This window comes from Lithobates pipiens, unplaced genomic scaffold (genome assembly GCF_037356315.1).
Source record: "Lithobates pipiens isolate NorthernLeopardFrog02 unplaced genomic scaffold, aLitPip1_a1.2 Scaffold_8, whole genome shotgun sequence".
Lineage (NCBI taxonomy): Eukaryota > Metazoa > Chordata > Amphibia > Anura > Ranidae > Lithobates > Lithobates pipiens.
The window spans coordinates 171,513,717-171,532,769 of record NW_027507903.1 but is presented as its reverse complement, the minus strand read 5'-3'; the positions used below and the strand labels follow the sequence as shown (position 1 = coordinate 171,532,769).

The 19,053-nt window shown below is 44.1% G+C and overlaps 1 protein-coding gene across 2 annotated transcripts in view; it reads left to right on the top strand.

The window, feature by feature from the left end:
• CCDC146 (coiled-coil domain containing 146) overlaps positions 1 to 19,053 on the top strand; it is a 215,726-nt gene that overhangs the window by 191,438 nt on the left and 5,235 nt on the right. For both annotated transcript variants that reach the window (XM_077471203.1, XM_077471202.1), the window contains exons 16-18: positions 7,875 to 8,003; positions 16,700 to 16,837; positions 17,060 to 17,308. In XM_077471203.1, the coding sequence (XP_077327329.1) occupies positions 7,875 to 8,003; positions 16,700 to 16,837; positions 17,060 to 17,308 (516 nt within the window). The remainder of the gene's footprint in view (positions 1 to 7,874; positions 8,004 to 16,699; positions 16,838 to 17,059; positions 17,309 to 19,053) is intronic.

The window sequence follows — 19,053 nt, the reverse complement described above, 5'->3', positions numbered from 1 at the left end:
GAAAACTTTGTTCTGCCCCCTTTTATGTGTTTTAGAATGACCACATCTAATAACACACATTTTCTGTTGTTCAGGGCTTAAATATTCATAAACATTTACATGCAGCATTAAACTTAGTTTACTTATTAAAGAACTTCTTTACATTCTGGCATTATTACCTTACTACTGCATGTATTTCTGTATTCCATATATATGGAATGTTTTAATTCCAGATAGTACAGGGACATACTGTACTTCTGAGCCTTCAGATGTTAACCATCCCATGTTATCCTTTTATATAAACAAAAACACTCACCCCTTGTTTAGTATGATAGTCCTGTGTACACTTAAAAAAAAAATCAAGAGATGAATAATGTCTTAACTTTATCTGTTGTTCGTTGCCTTTTCTTTTGGTCATTGCTTTTTCTTTCGTCCGCTGCTTTTTCTTTCGTTCGTTGCTTTTTCTTGGAAGAATATAGTCCTTATCTTTTCTTTTTTTCCTTTGAAGAATCATTTTTTTGTAGCTTTTGCCTTGTTCCTTGAATTTGTTTGCTGTAGTGTATACCTGTTGTTCTAGCTTAGCCTTTGTCCTTGGACCGTCCAGCTTCAAACATCAAAATCCGACTTTCATATTAGCTCACCCAAAGAGTACATCTGCCCGTTGTACCTACAATGGTGTTTTTTTTTTTTTAAATAACGTGAAGTCTTAGTTCCTGTTCGAACACTTATTTTTCTTCTTGGGCAATAACCCAATATTTTATTATGCAAGACTTTTTCACCTTCTTAGGAACTAACCTTGGCAGAAATCCCCACGTACGTAATGTTCTGTTTTCACAAAGCAAGCTCTGGATTTCCAGAATAACTTGAAGCAGACTGTCCAATTGGCCTTGACAGTCAACCTCGTAGGTCAGGTTTTCGTTTTTTCTTCGTACAAAGTTGCAAACTTTGGCTAGAGGTGAGAAAAACAGAAAAAAAAAAAACTCACCCTTCGTCTTTTACTGGACTGTTGTGCACATCTGACATAACACAAACGTCTCTTTCTGGGTTCTTTGATCATTTTTTCTTGAGGCTTGATCAATCACAAAATTGTGTTAACCTCCCCCCTTTGTCAAGGAGTGGGGGAAAAAAAAAAGACCACTGTGGCTGGCTCACCAAATTGAAGAAAGATATAATAATATCTAGTATTCTAGTATCAATCAAGGGCATTTCTGGATGAATAGCAAAATCTTTGTGTAAATATGTCTGCGTCATCTCTCCTAATGGGTGTTTGAAGGAGAAGTGTGTCTGTCTTTATCCAAGGCCGCGTCTCCACCAAAATGTTTAGGAATTTGTTTCATAGTAGAAATAGCAGAATCCTTAGTTCATACAATACTTCAAAAAAAAGTTGTTTATTCTTCAGAAATATAAGCAAAGACAAGACTTACATAATGACATCTGGTAACATATGGTATGTTTAACTTCAGAGGGAGGGAGGGATATCAGATGTTACATTCCCCATAGTGTAGGGTTCCGTCCCTCTTCCTACCTAGCCATTCAACCTTCTTGGATTCTTATACGGTTTCATAATGTCACGTCAGCATGTCACTAGAGTAACACCCATTCTTGCATATATGTTTATATGGCTTCAGTCTATAGTTAAAGCGGTTCTGCACTGCTGAGAAAAATATTTTTTTATGGTTATGCTTTAACATTGATGTTTTTATATAAAAAGGCTTACTTGTCTTAGTTTTCTGACTGCTGCATGTCCGTTTTTTGTGCAAAATGTTCGTTTATATTCACAATGTTCGGCCGTTGTCATTTTTGTTGTGGGCAAGTGAAGCCCACAAGCAAAACTTCCTCCTTATTTCCTGGGTTTTCTAACCAGCATGCTTTGCCGGTTCTCGCACATGCTCTGTAGCTACAGAGCAGAGCTGTGTCATGTTTACCTGTTTGCCCTGGAGAACAATGGAAAATTCAAATCGCCCTCCAAACAGTTCAGCGAAACCATCACATAATGTTACGGAAGTGACATTACAGACAACACAAACACTGGGCCGTGCGTTACAACACTAATACTTCCCTTGTTACCTAGTATCATTTTTTACCAACCATGCTGAGCTACGTGCGGTGTTAGGTTCTGCATTGCTGGGACTTGTAGTGCCTATCCTGAGCTATATGCTTCAATGTTCAGTGTCCTCATCCTTATCCCCGTGCTTCAATGTTCAGTGTCCTCATCCCTATCCCCATGCTTCAATGTTCATTGTCCTCATCCCTAGCCCCATGCTTCAATGTTCAGTGTCCTCATCCCTTTTCCCATGCTTCAATGTTCAGTGTCCTCATCCCTATCCCCGAGCTTCAATGTTCACTGTCCTCATCCTTATCCCTGTGCTTCAATGTTCAGTGTTCTCATCCCTATCCCCGAGCTTCAATGTTCAGTGTCCTCATCCCTATCCCCGTGCTTCAATGTTCAGTGTCCTCATCCCTATCCCCGTGCTTCAATGTTCAGTGTCCTCATCCCTATCCCCGTGCTTCAATGTTCAGTGTCCTCCTACCTATCCCCGTGCTTCAATGTTCAGTGTCCTCATCCCTATCCCCATACTTCAATGTTCAGTGTCCTCATCCCTATCCTCGAGCTTCAATGTTCAGTGTCCTCATCCCTATCCCTGAGCTTCAATGTTCAGTGTCCTCATCCTTATCCCCCTGCTTCAATGTCCAGTGTCCTCATCCCTATCCCCGGGCTTCAATGTTCAGTGTCCTCATCCCTATCCCCGGGCTTCAATGTTCAGTGTCCTCATCCCTATCCCCAGGCTTCAATGTTCAGTGTCCTCATCCCTATCCCCGTGCTTCAATGTTCAGTGTCCTCATCCCTATCCCCATGCTTCAATGTTCAGTGTCCTCATCCCTATCCCCATGCTTCAATGTTCAGTGTCCTCATCCCTATCCCCGAGCTTCAATGTTCAGTGTCCTCATCCTTATCCCCCTGCTTCAGTGTTCAGTGTCCTCATCCTTATCCCCGGGCTTCAATGTTCAGTGTCCTCATCCCTATCCCCGGGCTTCAATGTTCAGTGTCCTCATCCCTATCCCCGGGCTTCAATGTTCAGTGTCCTCATCCCTATCCCTGAGCTTCAATGTTCAGTGTCCTCATCATTATCCCCCTGCTTCAATGTTCAGTGTCCTCATCATTATCCCCCTGCTTCAATGTTCAGTGTCCTCATCCCTATCCCCATGCTTCAATGTTCAGTGTCCTCATCCTTATCCCCGTGTTTCGATGAGGACACTACACTGAACATTGAAGCATGGGGATAAGGATGAGGACACTGAACATTGAAGCTCAGGGATAGGGATGAGGACAGTGAACATTGAAGCTCGGGGATAGGGATGAGGACACTGAACATTGAAGCCCGGGGATAGGGATGAGGACACTGAACATTGAAGCACCGGGATAAGGATGAGGACACTGAACATTGAAGCTCGGGGATAGGGATGAGGACACTGAACATTGAAGCACAGGGATAGGGATGAGGACACTGTGTTAGTGTAAGTGTTAGTGTTGTAACGCATGGCCCAGTGTTTGTGTTGTCTGGAACGTCACTTCCATAACATTATGTGATGGTTTCGCTGAACTGTATTGCTGAAACTATGTTGGAACGCACGGTGTGATAGGCAGCAAAATATGACACTACACCGGCGTGATGACGTCACGTCCTTGAAATCTCGCGAGATTTCGGCTGTATTAGCCGCAATGTCTCCTGGGATTACTTGGACGAGATCCCAGGAGACAGTGCGGGGTTCAGCAGGAAGTGATGCTGATCCCCGCAAGAGACCGCCCATCACCGCAGGGGATGAAAATAAAATATTACAAATTACATAAGGTAGGTTAATAAAAAAAAAAAACTGTGGCATTATCAAATGTATGGTCTAGAGGGAACAGAATGGGAAAATGTTATTAATATGTGTGCAGAACCGCTTTAAGTTGCATAACTCCACCCATTGTCCTAACTCAGAATAGAAGTATTTACATAGCAAAACCACTTTTCGCTGTCCTGTTCCTGTGTGTTCTGTGACCTTCAGAAACCAACACTAATTACATTATAACATTCATGTGCTTCATATATTTTTCAGAAACTTATCACTTAAAATAGTAATAAGCTCAAAATCTCTAACAGCCACCCAATCAACTTTGCTGCATTTGGCTGAATCTGGGCTGACAGTATATCTTTGCTTCTGTCACATCATCAATAAAACATCAATGACCCAGTGCCACTGGAAGCCATGTACTGTATGCCGATGCCATCACACTGCCTCCACCATGTTTTACATATGACGTTGTGCGCTTTGGATATTGAGTAGGGATGAGCTTCGAGTTTGAATCAAACTCATGTTTGACTCGAACATTGCCTGTTCGGCAAACAGGGAACAATTTGGGGTGTTTGCGGCAAATTCGAAAAGCCGCGGAACACCCTGTACATGTCTATGGGAGAAATCTAAAGTGCTCATTTTAAAGGCTAATATGAAAGCTACTGTCCTAAAAAGTGTTTGGGGACCTGGGTTCTGCCCCGGGACATGTATCAATGCAAAAAAAGTTTTAAAAAAGGCTGTTTTTTCAGGAGCAGTGATTTTAATAATGCTTAAAGTGAAACAATAAAAGTGTAATATTCCTTTAAATTTCATACCTAGGGGGTGTCTGTAGTATGCTTGTAAAGGGGCGCATGTTTCCCGTGCTTGGGACTGTCCCTGCAAAAAGTGTAATTTCTGCAGGAAAAAAAGTCATTTAAAATCACTCGGCTATAATGAATTGTCGGCTCCTCATAAAAAAAAAAAGTCATTGATTAAAAAAAAAAAAAAAAAAGTGTGGGGTTCCCCCAAATTCAATTATCAGGCCCTTCAAGTTTGGTATGGAAATTAAGGGGAACCCAGTGTCCAAAAAAAAAAAAAAAAAAAAGACATGGGGTTCCCCCTAAATATCCATACCAGACCTGAAGGGTCTGGTATGGATTTTAAGGGGAACTCCACACCAAATGTAAAAAAAAATGGTGTTGAGTTCCCCCAAAAAATCCATACCAGACCTTTTATCCCAGCACGTAACCTGGCAGGCCGCGGGAAAAGAGGGGGGGGGCGAGTTAGTTTCATCCATCCAAAGAATGCTTTTCCAGAACTGGTCTGGCTTTTTTAGATTTTTTTTTTGGCAAAGTCGAGTCTGACTTTTCTATTCTTCAGGCTTAGAATGGTTTGCACCTTGTGGTGAACCCTCTTTATTTGCTTTGTGAAATCTTGTCTTGATTGTAGACTTTGACAATGATATGCCTGGAGAGTGTCCACTTGTCTGGATGTTTTTCTTTACCATAGAGAGGATCATCCAACATTGTTGTCTTTTTCGTGGATATTCAGGCCTTTTTATGATGCTGAGCTTACTAGCGCGTTCTTCTACCCTCAAAATATACCAAAATATACCAAACTGTTAATTTGGCCTCTCCTAGGGGTTGATTTACTAAAGGCAAATCCACTTTGCACTACAAGTCCCCCCGCAGATCTACAGCGACTGCATTTGCAAGTGCACTTGTAGTGCAAAGTGGATTTGCCTTTAGTAAATAAACCCCCTGTTGCTGTTCATTTTTGAAGCCTTACAATGGCCTGTTTCAGTTGCAGGGACATCTCCTTTGAACACATGATGTAGTTTCACAGCAATAGATTCCAAATACCAGACTAAAGCCCCATACACACTTCAATTTTCTGCAGATTTTTATCAGATTTACCAAAACCATATAATATGAGGTCTAACCTTAAAGTGGGGTACACACTAGAAGAAAATCGGGCGAACGTTAGTTAGATTTTTCTCATGGTTTCACAGCAAATCGGAATTGATGAAAGAAAATTCGTACAAAAATTCTTACAAATATTCTCGTATGACAAAGGCTTTTTTTTGTTGTCTATGGTTTCTGATTTCAGTTTCAGTTTTTCTTTTCCGATTTTTCTTGTACGAAAATTGTACACATTAAACGAAAATGGTTTGTTCTGTTCCTGTACGAGAAAGATTTTGGAGATTGTTCCTTTGGGAATTTTCGTATGAAAATTCTTTGGACAAAAATGTTTGCCCAATTTTCTTATAGTGTGTACAAGCCTTAAGAGTTTTAATTTGTATGCAGGCAGGCCCTTGCACTACATGGTTTTGGTAAATATGAAGACAAAAATCTGCAGAAAATGTAATAGTGTGCATGGGGCTTTAGAATCAACTCCAGACCTTTTACCTGCTTAATTGATGAAGGAATAATGAAGGAGAAGCCTGCAACTGGCCATAAAACAGCTTTTAATTCAATTGGCCAATTACTTTTGGTCTTTTGAAAAAGGGGGGGGGGGGGGGTGGCATATCTTAGAAGCTGTAATTTCTAAACCCTTTCTTCGATTTGGATGTACGTACATACCCTCAAATTAAACCTGAGTGTGTGTACTTTCAGCCCATAGCATTTTATAACTATAGCTTGAATATGTTTTGGTAAATATCTGAAAAAACTAAAATTGTGCCTGTGTCCAAACTGTATATGGGACATTTTTAGAAAATAGATTTTGCTGGCTTGTTTTCACATTTGTTAAAATATGGCAGAAAATGGCAAGAGACCAGCTCTATCATCAGCCAAATCCATTTGTTATAATAGAAGAAAAAAAACATAAATAAGTTTTAACCCTTTATAAATAGGCGCCATTATTTTTGATGCTCTGGCAAGAACACAGTAATGCACCTGTGCATACCTGTGGGGGGGTAAACATGGCCCCCCATGGATGTATGGTTTAGTATGCCACATGTGAACAATGCTTTAGTAGCAAATTAGCAGCAATTTTGTAAGTTATGTTGTGTTTATGTGCGCTATTAATGATTTTAGTGTATTTTTTGTGAAAATATTGATTTGATAAACATTTACACAAATATTGTGCTGCCTTAAAAATCAGTAGCATTTTCTTTTTATTCTACTGGCCATGTGCTTTCATAAAATTTATGGTTGGGGGGGGGGGGAGGTGGCTCTTTTACAAATTCTGAAAGCTGTTAAAAAGGAAAACCTCTATATGCTCTAAAACTTTTGCGTATGTCCGATTTTCAGGTTAAGCTTTTAGATTAGCAGTAAAAATTTGCTGTGTTTGCACCTGCTAATAACGATTTTAGTGATTTTTTTTGCTTTGGAAAACATTTGCTCAAATATCATGGGGCTTTAAAAAGCAGTAGCACCTTCTTTTGATTCTACTGGTCATAGGCTTTCAGAAAATATATGGTTTGGAGGGTCTTTTACAAATTCTGAATACTGTAAGAGAAAAAATGAAAACCTTCAGATTTTGAGAGAAATTTTATATTTACATTTTTGCATACGTTCGATTTTAACCATTTCGCAAAAAGGTACAAATTACAAGTCAACGCCATACAGGTAAAGCTTTTATATTTAGTAGGGATTTAGAAGGAATTTCGTAAAATTAGCCATGTTTTTATCTGCCAATAATGGTTTTAGTGTATTTTTTGTGAATATATTAGTTTGATAAACATTTGCGCAAATACTGCAGGGTCTAAAAAAATCAGTAGCACTTTATTTTTATTCTAGAGGTCATATGCTTTCAGAAAATATATGGTTTTGGGAGTCTTTCACAAATTCTGAAAGCTGTAAGGGAAAAATGAAAACCTTCAGAATGTTTGAGAAATTTGTATATTTACACTTTTGCGTCTGTTCAAATTTCACCATTTCGCAAAAAGACGCAATTTAAAAGTTACAAATATTTTTCTATTTATTAACTCAATACAGGTTAAGCTTTTATATTTAGTAGGAATTTTTTTTACATTTTCTGCGTTTATTTTTTCCCATTGGCATTTCTGTTGCATGCAAGGTGACCTACTGCATCACTGAATACTTAAAGTTAACATTTTTTTCTTTATTGAGCAGCTTTCCCAATGTAACGACAGATTGAATGACCTGGAAAAACAGGCACAGGATCCAGAGAAAACAAGTCGGATTCGCTTGCTTGAAGGAAAGGACCCATCACAACAAGAGCTTTTGAAGAGAACAGAGGAGGTGAAGTTAAAATCAAAGCCATCTTAAATAGATTCTCACTTTAAATGTCCTGTAGTTATGTTATGCTTACCATGGAGGGAAATATGGCAATGACCGCCTCCAGCATAATTCACATTTTAAGGAAAGTTGCAGTTTGCAAGGGAATTTTAACTTGGCTTAGTGAACGAAGTTCTACTGACTTCCATCATCAAGCAATTGTGTGCAGAGAAAAACGCAGTCTTTTTTTCCTTGCATATGATTGGGTATTCTTTTCAAAGTGAGATTCACCACATTCATAAGCTATGAGGAAAATTCCCCTTGCAAGGTGAACAGGCCATTTGCATTTTGGAAATAAAACGGTTTCTCCCTACTCAAGAAAGTTCCCAAGTCATGGCCAGTGGGGGAAATGTTTTTTTTTTAAAGATTTTTATTGCGCATACGAGTATTATACAGGTATTATATCTGACATGGATTACATCAACATCAATGAAAAAAAGCAACATTCATTATAAATAGTAACATTGGACATATCAGTGGTTTCATAACTGAACCAATCAGGACTCCAACCCTGTCATTTTCAAAAGTATATGCACTTTTTTTTTTACACAACCCTAGCCTAGAACCAGAACCAGTTGGATAACCCAATGAAAAAAAAAAAAAAACTCCCACCCCATGAGATATCCACATTCAGTGTCACACTCGGTAGAATGGAGATAACCCACCTCTGTTCACATTAAAGAAGTGTCCTCACTTTCTTCCCTCTGTCGTAGTTACAAAATTGAGAATAGTCCTAAGCAATCTAATGGTCTATTCTCTCTCTTCTTCCAACGTATTCTCAAAGTCAACCCATCTAAACCATACCTTTCTGAAGTTCCTGGGAGCCCCTCTAGCTTCATAGGTAATTTTATACATCAGCATTTATTATTTTTATCCACATCCCCAGTGTCAACTGTTCATCATGTATCCATCGTCTGGAAATGAGTTTCTTCACCCCAAAAAATAGGATCCTAAGAAACAGTTTTGAGTTTGCGTTCAGCTCTCCTTCCTCCAAGACCCCAATAAGACATCTTAGAGGAGAGCAAATTTTAGGCAAATCAAAATGATCCAAAATAAATTCAGTCACCTGCGACCATATTGGTCTCACTTTTCCGCATTTCCAGGCCATATGTAGGCAAGTACCTTCCTCCCCCTTGCATTTATGGCAATTAGCTGAGTCCTTCCGTTGCATTCGGTACAGTCTAGCTGGCGTATAATATTGCTGGTGCAGGTAACGGAACTGTATAATTTTGTCTGTGGAGTAGACAACAGACACCAAATACGTGTCGAGTACCTCCTGCCACATTTCCTCCAACTCCGGCACAATCGCCACCCATCGCACCATGGGTCTAGAAGTTGTAACCGTCACTCCCGAGCCCACTGCCGCATAGTATCTGGAGATTTGCTTATCTGGATCCGGATCAATCAGAACCTTCTCCAGATGCATATTCTGTTCCATGGTTTCCCCCGCCCCAAACTGTACGATTGCTGCATGGCTCAGCAGCGCATAGCAAAAGACCCAGGTCCTAAGTACTCCAAATTATTCTCTTAGTTTTTCAAAGGTACAGAGACAATTATCCTGGTAGAGTTGGTGTAGGTATTGTATGCCATATTTAGCCTAGGTGCTTTGCCCATCTGGTAATTTAAGAAATTCCTCTAGGGTGACCCGACACGGACAATGGGATGGGGCATTGCGACGGGATCGTCACTGCCTCATCAATAGGGAAGAGGGAGGATTTATTCCAATTAATTTGGAATCCGGAGTAGTCCCCAAATTCCTGAATCAATCAGAAAGCTTCTAATAATGAAGGCCCCAGATCCTGCAGATAGAAGAGCATATCGTCTGCATACAAAGATACTCGTTCCTCAAATTCTCCAAGTCACAGTCCCGTCAGCTTTGGAGTAGCCCTCAGCTTAACAGGGCAAACAGGAGGGGTGAAAGTGGACACCCCTGCCTAGTCCCCCGAAATATAGGAAATTAATCTGAGATAAACCCTTAGTCTAATCAGCAGATCTGTATACAGGAGCCATGCCCAGGAAATAAAAACAGGGCCAAAACCATAAGACTCCAGGCAGTGGAACAAAATGGGCCACTCCACTGAGTCAAAGGCCTTTTTTGTATCTAGGGAGGCCACTATTCTCATCCCGGAATTGTCATGGGCAGTCCGGAGGTTCACAAAAAGTCTCCTAATGTTCATCTGAGCACATCTTCCCTGAATAAACCCAGTTTGATCAGCATCTACTAGTTTTATGCCGCTTACACACGGTCAAACTGTATGACGTACTTAGTCTGGCGGAAAAGTACGCCAGACTGTCCGTCGGAATATCCGAACGGGCTACTTGCCCACACACGGCACTTTTTGAGCGGACTAATACGGCATACTAAGTCCACCGTACTATCCGCCCTACTTTTGAAATGAACGGACTCGCCCACACACGCGGAGGAAAGTCCGCTCATTTCGAGCGCGTCTCCAGGTAGGCGGGGCCCGCGAAGGAAACATCGCTGGCCCCGCCGCCTGGTATGGACTTAAAGGGGAACCCCAACGCCGAAAAGTCCGGCTTTCTTCCTCGCCGCCGGCCTCTTCTCCCGACTTCGGGGGTCTTGTCCCCCTCTTCGGTCCCTTAGGCAACAACCCCACAGCCTGCATTGCAGCTTCAGTACGATCAAACAAGGGGTGGGAAAACAGCATATAACTTCTCGCATGCCATTGTGGATGAACTAGTATAAAAACTTTACCCACAAAAACAACAGTGTGTGGAAATAACCAAAACTTTTTTACCCACCAAAAAAACAAACAAAAAAAAAAACAGGGTGCTTCTTAACTGAGAGTCACTACCTCCAAACCGCACCAGAACTGCGGTAACAAATGCAACAGTGCATTACTCAAGGTACTGCGTTTTTACCCAAAAAAAAACAAAAAAAAAACAGGAAAAATGCAAGTGCAAATTATACAGCCACCTGCAAAACTTTGCATCCAGAACAGGCATCAGGCGATGCACTGACATCTACCTTGTAGAATTTTGTAAAAGTGTGAACAGACGACCAAGTCTCCGCTTTACACACTTGAGCGACAGACGCTTGATGTCGGAAGGCCCAAGACATTCCGATTGCCCTTGTGGAGTGGGTTGTGACCGGAAAGCGGGACACCTGCCCCTTCAAGGAATAGGCCTGTACTACAATCTGTCTGATCCACCTGGAAATGGTGGCTGACGAGACCACCATGCCTTTTTTCGGACCAGCCACTGAAACAAACATGGAGTCCGACATTCCCAAAAGGGAGCCGTACCAGACAAATACACCCTCGGAGCCTGAACCACGATAAAGGGAATGAAGGGCCACCTCTTTAGGATGTGTCGGCTTAGGACAAAGAGATGGTAACACAATGTCTTCATTGATATGGAACACTGAAACCACCTTTGGCAGAAAAGAAGGTTGCGGACGCAACATCACCTTATCCTTGTGGATAACCAGATAGGGCGACTTGCAAGACAAGGCCGCCAGTTCCAAAACCCTCTTGGCCGAAGGTAATAGCCTGCCATTTCTCCACTCCCGGGATGTAAATAGCCGACAGGGCCGGTACATGTCGCTCTGCCCACTGAAGGATGTGAGCGACCTCCCGTGTGGCGGCCAAGCTTCTTGTTCCTCAGTGATTGACGTACGCCACGGCTGTGGCGTTGTCTGACTGGATCCTGATCGGACGCCCTCAAAGTCTTATTGACCTAGTGGAGAGGCATAGCCTGATCGCTCTCAGTTCGAGCAGATTGATCAGCAACTTGGATTCCTCCGACCAGAGGCCCTGGGTCGACAGAACTCCCATTACTCCACCCCAGCCAGTTAGGCTGGTGTCCGTTGCGATCACTGTCCATTTCAGAGGCAGGAACGACTTTCCGGAACGAAGTGCCGGGGACCTCCGCCACCAGAGCAGGGAATCCCTAACTGGCTCACCTGAATCTGCCGATCCAGGGACAACGTAAATTTGACCCATTTTTTCGAAATCTCCTTCTGCAGGACTACGGTGTGAAACTGGGTGTACGGTACTGCCTCGGAGGCCACCATAAGTCCCAGGACTCACATGCAGAAGCGACGTCCACCTGCGGTTCATCAGTTTTACCACGGCTCTGAGAGTCTGCAGCTTGTCTGAAGGGAGAAACACTCTCGCTTCCATGGAGTCCAGCAGTAAGCCTAGGTACGCCAAACACTGTGTCGGCACAATCACTGACTTCTTTAGGTTCAACAGCCACCCAAATTCATGCAGGGTCTGCCTGGTGATCGCCACATCCTCCTCTAACTCTGAGGTGGAAGATGCTCTCAGGAGGAGATCGTCTAGGTAACGCCAAAACAGGAGCCAATACCTTGGTAAAGACTTGGGGGCCGATGCCAAACCAAAAGGGAGAACCAAACTGGTAGTGGGCTTCCCCAACTGAAAAATCGCACATATGAGTATGTGCAGGTACATGTCCTGAATGTCCAAAGACCCCAGGGAGTCTCCTTGATGTAGTGCAGTGACTACTGAGCGAACTGATTGCATTCTGAACCTCTACTTTTACAAAGTAATTGAGGGCTTTCAGGTCCAAGATTGTAGTCCCCAAAAAATAAGGTGTACGTCCAAACAGGTTGGAGTAGAACCCCTGGAAACGTTTTGATTCTGGAACAGGTACTATCACCCCGCGACTCAGCAGGTCCCTTACCGCCCCAGTAGGGCCTCCCGGCAAGCTGAGAGTATGGGTATGCTGGAGGGGAAGAATCTGTTTTTCAGCCAAGAGAGGAACTCTATCTTGGCAGATCGCAGACCCATTGGTCAGACAGCCGAGAGGCCCCCGGGCTGAAAAATCCCAAAGGCAACCCCCCACCCATGTTACAGGCGGGGGCAAACCTTCATGCGGTAGCACTTTTGTTCACAGGCTTGCAGTTCCAGGGACACATTGGTCCTTCAGAGGCCATCCTGTTGGGCTGGGGACGATTCGCCGAAGCCCCGGGCGGACGAAAGAGCCGTTTGTGAGCGGAAAACAAGGGCCCTTGCCTACGGCGTGGCTCCTTAGCCTTCCTGGCCTGTGGGAGTAGTGTACTCTTACCACCTGTGGCATTTTTTATAATGTCATCCAATGAGGCTCCAAAGAGCCGGTCGCCAAGGAAGGGAAGATCCATCAGATCTGTCTTAGACGCCTGGTCAGCAGACCAGCTTTTTAGCCAGATCAGGTTTGGTCTGCTGGTTCCACGCAGACAGGAGTAGCCTGTTGCTCTCCCAATTCGTGGTGCAAAAGTTTTGCCCACTCAGTGAGTGTCTGCGACACAAGTGCGGATGCCAGTACTGGTCGCATAGTTGACCCCACAACCGTAAACAAGGAAGGAGCCACTGCCTCTGCCTTCCTGTCCGTGGGTTCCTTAAAGGCAGGAGTCCCCTTTACCGGGACCGTGGTTACTTTGTTTAACCTAGATACTGGGGGGTCCACGACAGGAGGAGTCGAACACTTTTTGAGAAGGCTCGCCTCAAAGGGGTAACGCACCGCCATGTATTTGGGGACCAAAAAGGTCCGTTGCGGTCGACCACATTCCTTGTAAATGAACTTATCGAAATAAGTCAGATACGGGAACACCTTAGGTGAACGGGTTGGCTTATGGGACCCAAAAGGGGACCGCTACATCAGCAGAGGGATCTGCTGGCTCCTTTTCAAGGTATCGTGCACAGCTCTGATAAGTGCTCCAACAAGCGCTTTGTAGCGCATGGACCCGGACGGGGGCTCATCCTCACTGTCCGATCGGTCCTGGTCAGCGTCACCTGAAATGACAGAACAAGGCTCACCAGCCTCAGCAGGGCCAGAGTCTGCGCCAGAGCTCTCCCTGGAGGACGGGGGGGGGGGGGGGGCAGGGGCCGTTTACCACCTTTGCGCCCATGCACCACCTCCATCTTGGCAATGAACGAATTGAGGACTGCCGACAATGCGTCCAGAGGCACTGCACTGTCTGCAGGCAAACTGGTTGCAATTGCCTGGAATTCGGGGAAGAAACACCAGTTTCTGAAGCCATGCTGACCCTACCCTGTCTGCCACCTGTTGGGGACTTAGGACAGTGATGTTCCCACCCTCTTAACTGCTGCTGGCTGAGGGGCTCTTTCCTGCAGGACTCACCACCCTGACTGGTTCTGCGCTGTGCAGCTAATAGTGCCTGTGTCAGCTCCCAGTGGGAGACCACACTGCGCTGTGCAGAGCTGCTCTGAATGGCGCTGAAACTGACCAAAAACGTGTTCAGGCTTCAAGAAAATGGCCGCCAAGCTGTCAGTATAAAGGACATAATCACAGGGAAAATGGCCGCCGAACTACAGGAAAATGGCCACAGAGCAAGCCCCTTGTTGGTCACACCAAAAATGGCCACCGAGCATTGTATACCATGAGGGACAGTGAAAAACAAGCAGAGAAATGGCGATGAAACATCGCTACAGCAAACAGACAGAGCCTCCAGACACCTCCAGGGAGAGACCTACACACATCCAGGGCACAGCCAGCCAGCGCAGCCCCCACAGGTGAGAGCCTCCCGGACAGCCCCCGTCTATGGTACACACACCGCTCAGCAGCCCATGCAGCATCCCCCACAGGCAAGGGGGAGAGGGAAGATAGGGAGAGAAGAGAGGGAGGTGAGGGACCCCCGAATCGACCGCCCAAAGAATGCCCAGCTGCTCAGCCCCACCGAGGCAGGGAGACATTCTTACCAGTCCTAAAAAGCTGGGAGACATTCCATCACAGACCCACTCTCCGATCAGTACGGGGTGGCTGCTGGCCCAGCACACTGACGCAGACATCAGTAGCCCAGTCATATGTGTGCCCCTGAGCAATTACGCTCACCGACCGCCCCTGGAGCTGAGGCATGTTGTGGCCGAACCCAGCGCGGAGCTCTGGTCTGCACACGCTCGCTGGCCAGGCTGGGGAGACTACAAGGATAAGAGTATCTAGCCTGTCACCTAGTTGGCTGTTAATAGCAGATCATGGGATCTTTAATCTTGCACCAAAAGCAAAGCTTCTGCAGAAAAAAAAACATGGACCGATGGGCCCGCAGGGTTTCTAGGTCCTTCTCCTTCACTAGGCAGAAAAAAAAAAACTGAAGCTGCAATGTAGGCTGTGGGGTTGTTAACTAAGAGACTGCCCCTTGGGCGGAACTAGAAAGATCAAGTTTTATTATTACATGTTAACATGTTATGCCTAGTACTCTCCTGAAGGTGGCGTAACAACCCAATGGTCTAAGATAGGAGCTGTGTCAGTCTGTGAATGTAAGAGAAATACGCTTTCCCATTTTCCACTACACGTAGCTTGGCAGGATAGAGCATACTGTAGACCAGGGAAAGATCTCCATCTCTTCTTTATGGGATGAAAAGCTGCCCTTTGCTTCTGGGTGGTAGCAGAAAAATCAGGATAGATCGATATGTGACATCCATCGATCATTAGTTCAGGGCCCATCCTAGCCCCTCTCAGGATGTTCTCCCGGTCCTGGAAGTGCAGAACTTTCGCTATCATGGAGCTGGGGGGGCTCCTTTCGGAGGTGGCTGGCCTGAAATATGGTGTGCCCTTTTAATGGCAAACAGGTTTGTGAAAGTGTCAGGGGCCGTGTGTTCAGCCATTTTTCTAGGAATTTCTCCAAATGTCTGCCTTCCACAAACCTGATATTATTCCTTCTCATACGTTCTTCCATGTCAGCCATTTTTAAAGTGTGCTCAGAGAGGGTCTTTTTTGTCACCTGCGCAGCAATGTCTAAAGACCTGACAGTGTCCTCCAGAGAAGCCTTGTCCCTCAGCTTCTGCATGTCATGTTTCTTGAAGGAAAATTCCACCTTGAGCTCTTCAAAGTGATCGATCAACTTATTCTGACATCCCTTTATGGCAGCCATGATCCGAGTCAGGGATGGCTCATCCTCCCCCTCCGCTTCTCTGTCAAGTCTGGCCCTGGAGTCTCTAAGCCTGTCCTGGGATCTCCCCCTTCTCAGTATGTCAGCCCTCTGGGGTTTGGGACTCACCCAGTGCAGGGGGGGGCGCCTGCTGCGGGACATCCTCAGCTCTTTGGAGCGGCAGCCATTCATCCTTCTCTACCTCATGCTGTGTTCTGGGGCCATTTTGGGAGCCCCAGGCATATTTTGTCAGCCGCTCTCCGGTCGATTTGGGCCGGGGGGGGTCATATTTCACCATCCCCGGAGGTTCCCTGCACACATACCCAGCAAGCTTAGGCGAAATGTAGTTGCCATTTGCCCAGGATTACAGCAGGATCTAGTGACTATAGACGGAGCTCTGGTCAGAGGAGGTAAGTATAACAGGTTTGTTATTCAAAAAACAAAAAACACAAAAACAAAGCTTTAATACCACTTTCAATAACTCACTAGATTTCTGGCAGGTATTTTTATTGCATTTATTGAAATATATAACAAAATGTTTTCAATGTTATATGGAACAGACCAAAAGAGAGAAAATCAGAAGTTAATTGTTCGTGTCTACAGATGCTTTCAATTTTCTCAGCCTCAACCCATGCAGTTACAAAATTCAGTTACCTAATTTGCTTCTGCTCTTTATAGCCAAATATGGATTTAGTCTTTGTTTGCAACGATTGATCTATGTGAAAGTGATTCTTCTAAGCTACTGTACTTCTCCCTGCAATGTCATTATAGGAATATGCATTTGATTTATTTAAATGTTCATTCAATACAGCTTGAATTGCGCCTGGCTGAGAAGGAGGAACAGTTGTTGGAAAGAGATTTCCTCTACGAGCAAGTCTCTAAGCTATCAGATAGGATACGCATCAAAGCTGCCAATGGCAAAGAAGACACCCTGACTTGTGCTAAAAAGGTCTGTAATAATGATCTGCCTTTTCCCAGGATTCAGATAGCACTACACTTACACTATGAATGCGTATAAATGAAAAAGCCCAATATGTTAGCCCTTATCTGAGAAAGAGAGAAGTCTATCCATATTAACAAAGCACTTTGGTGTTCTGAAGGTAAAGGACAGGCAAGCATCTTGTAATGCCACCATACTGATTCATGCTCTTTTCTATCATTATTTTGACAGATGAATGAACTAAAAAATAAGATTAAGGACACAACTCGTAAAATGATGTCCCAAATTGCAGAATTATCTATGCAGCAAGCCAACTGTATAAAGCTGCAGCAAGAAGTAAGAGATAAAGAGAAGTTTGTGGAGACATGCTACGCAAGGATGGAACAGGGGTTGCCACCAAGTGAGGAAACCAAGCAAGAATGGAAGCGCTTAGTGCGTGAAGAACGTAAACGCCAACTTGAGAGAGAAGAAAAGACACGGGTATGTGTTTAAAGAAGGCTGCCCATGCATGGCATTTAGCAGTCAAGGTCTTTAAGGAACATATGTAATTATCAAACAGTGATGAGTGACCCATACATTGCTGGAATCACCCTTATTGTAGCTGCCAGCCATACAACACACATCACCCTAAGGCTGGCCATAGATACCTTTTTGTTCAATCAGCCAGAGAAATGACAGAAAAAAAACAATGGACTCCCCCATTCACCCATGTGAGGTGGATGGAAGAGCCCCTGTTGCACCATGGCATTCAGGTGGTGGAACTCCTCCTCCGTTTGCTCCTCCAGGGAAAAGAAAGGATTCCACAAAAAATACTGAATTGGTAGATGTGGGGATATCAGGCCTCCTGGATATTTTAGAGAGTCCCAACGTCTTGAATGAGCAGTAATTTAGTTTGTAAAGTGTGAACCTTTGTTTGAGAAGTACCCACAATGTTATCTATTAATGGATTGAGATTTATCACTTCTAAGCTTGCCCAGAGAGAGCTTTTTCTTGCAGGTTATTTAGCCAGTTGGCTTATTTGTGTTGCTAGTTAGTACTTCATCAGACTGGGTGAACCCAGTTTTTCATCCAGTTTGTGGAGATAGAAGGCATTTACATGAAGTTTTGGTATTTGAAAGTCCACATAACCACTGTATGTGGTTTAAGGGTACATAGCATTTGGGAGGGGAGGCTTATTGTAAGAATTTGCAAAAGATACCAGTATTTTCAGCAATAATTTTACGGCTGCTATCCTACCAAACCAAGAAAGATTGTATTTTTTCGAGGATATTAGTAGATCTTTGAGTTTATGTACCATTGTTGAATAATAAGTTGATAATGTGTTTATCATAGGAGTCAATTAAAAATATTCCCAGGTATGGGAGTTTAAAGCCAACCCACTGGAAAGCAAAACACTGTTGGTAAGAGATATAGTGGATGACAGGAGAAAGATGTCCAGTGCCAATAATTTGCAAATGTTTAATGTGAAGCCTGAGATTTGACAAAAGTAGGTAGTGAAGTGAAAAGATAAGGGAGTGAGGAAATAGGATGATAAAGAATATTGCATTGAGACATAATTTCTGGCACACACCAGCAACCTCTAGGCCTTCTGTATCAGGGTTTAGGCTTTAAAGTTGGGTGTCACTAAAATAAAGAGTAACAGAGGGCTACCTTGTCTGGTTTCTCTCTATATATTAATAGGGACAACTCTCAAGAGTATTGAAGAAAAGCTCTTGGGAGAAATTGAGATTTTTAAGAAGGCTTAAAGTGATTGTTATTTTTATAGAGAAAAAAAAAAAGCAAGGCTTTACAAACATGTGATACTTACCTGTCTGTTGCAGTGGATTTGCAGAGCAACCCCGATCCTCCTTCATGGGTGCCTTGTCTGTGCTCCTGGCTCCTTCCTCCTGTTGAGTGCCTCTACAGCAAGCAGCTTGCTATTAGGGCACCCGAACTGAGTCACAGCTCCCTGTGTCCATTCAGACAGAAAGCCGCAACACGGCCCCGCCCCCCTCTCTCCTGATTGGCTAGCAGACTTTGATTGACAGCAGCGGGAGCCAATGGCTTTTCCCCTGTGTCTCAGTCAAATGAAGAGGGAGAGAGTCTCGGGTTTGGCCCGAGACACTTGCGGACTTCGCTGGACAGAGAAGGGGCTCAGGTAAGTATTGTAGGGGGGGGGGGCATTAAAATAAAAAGACCTTCGGACTTTGCCACCTCAGTACCTACTTAAAAGTGGTTGTAAACAG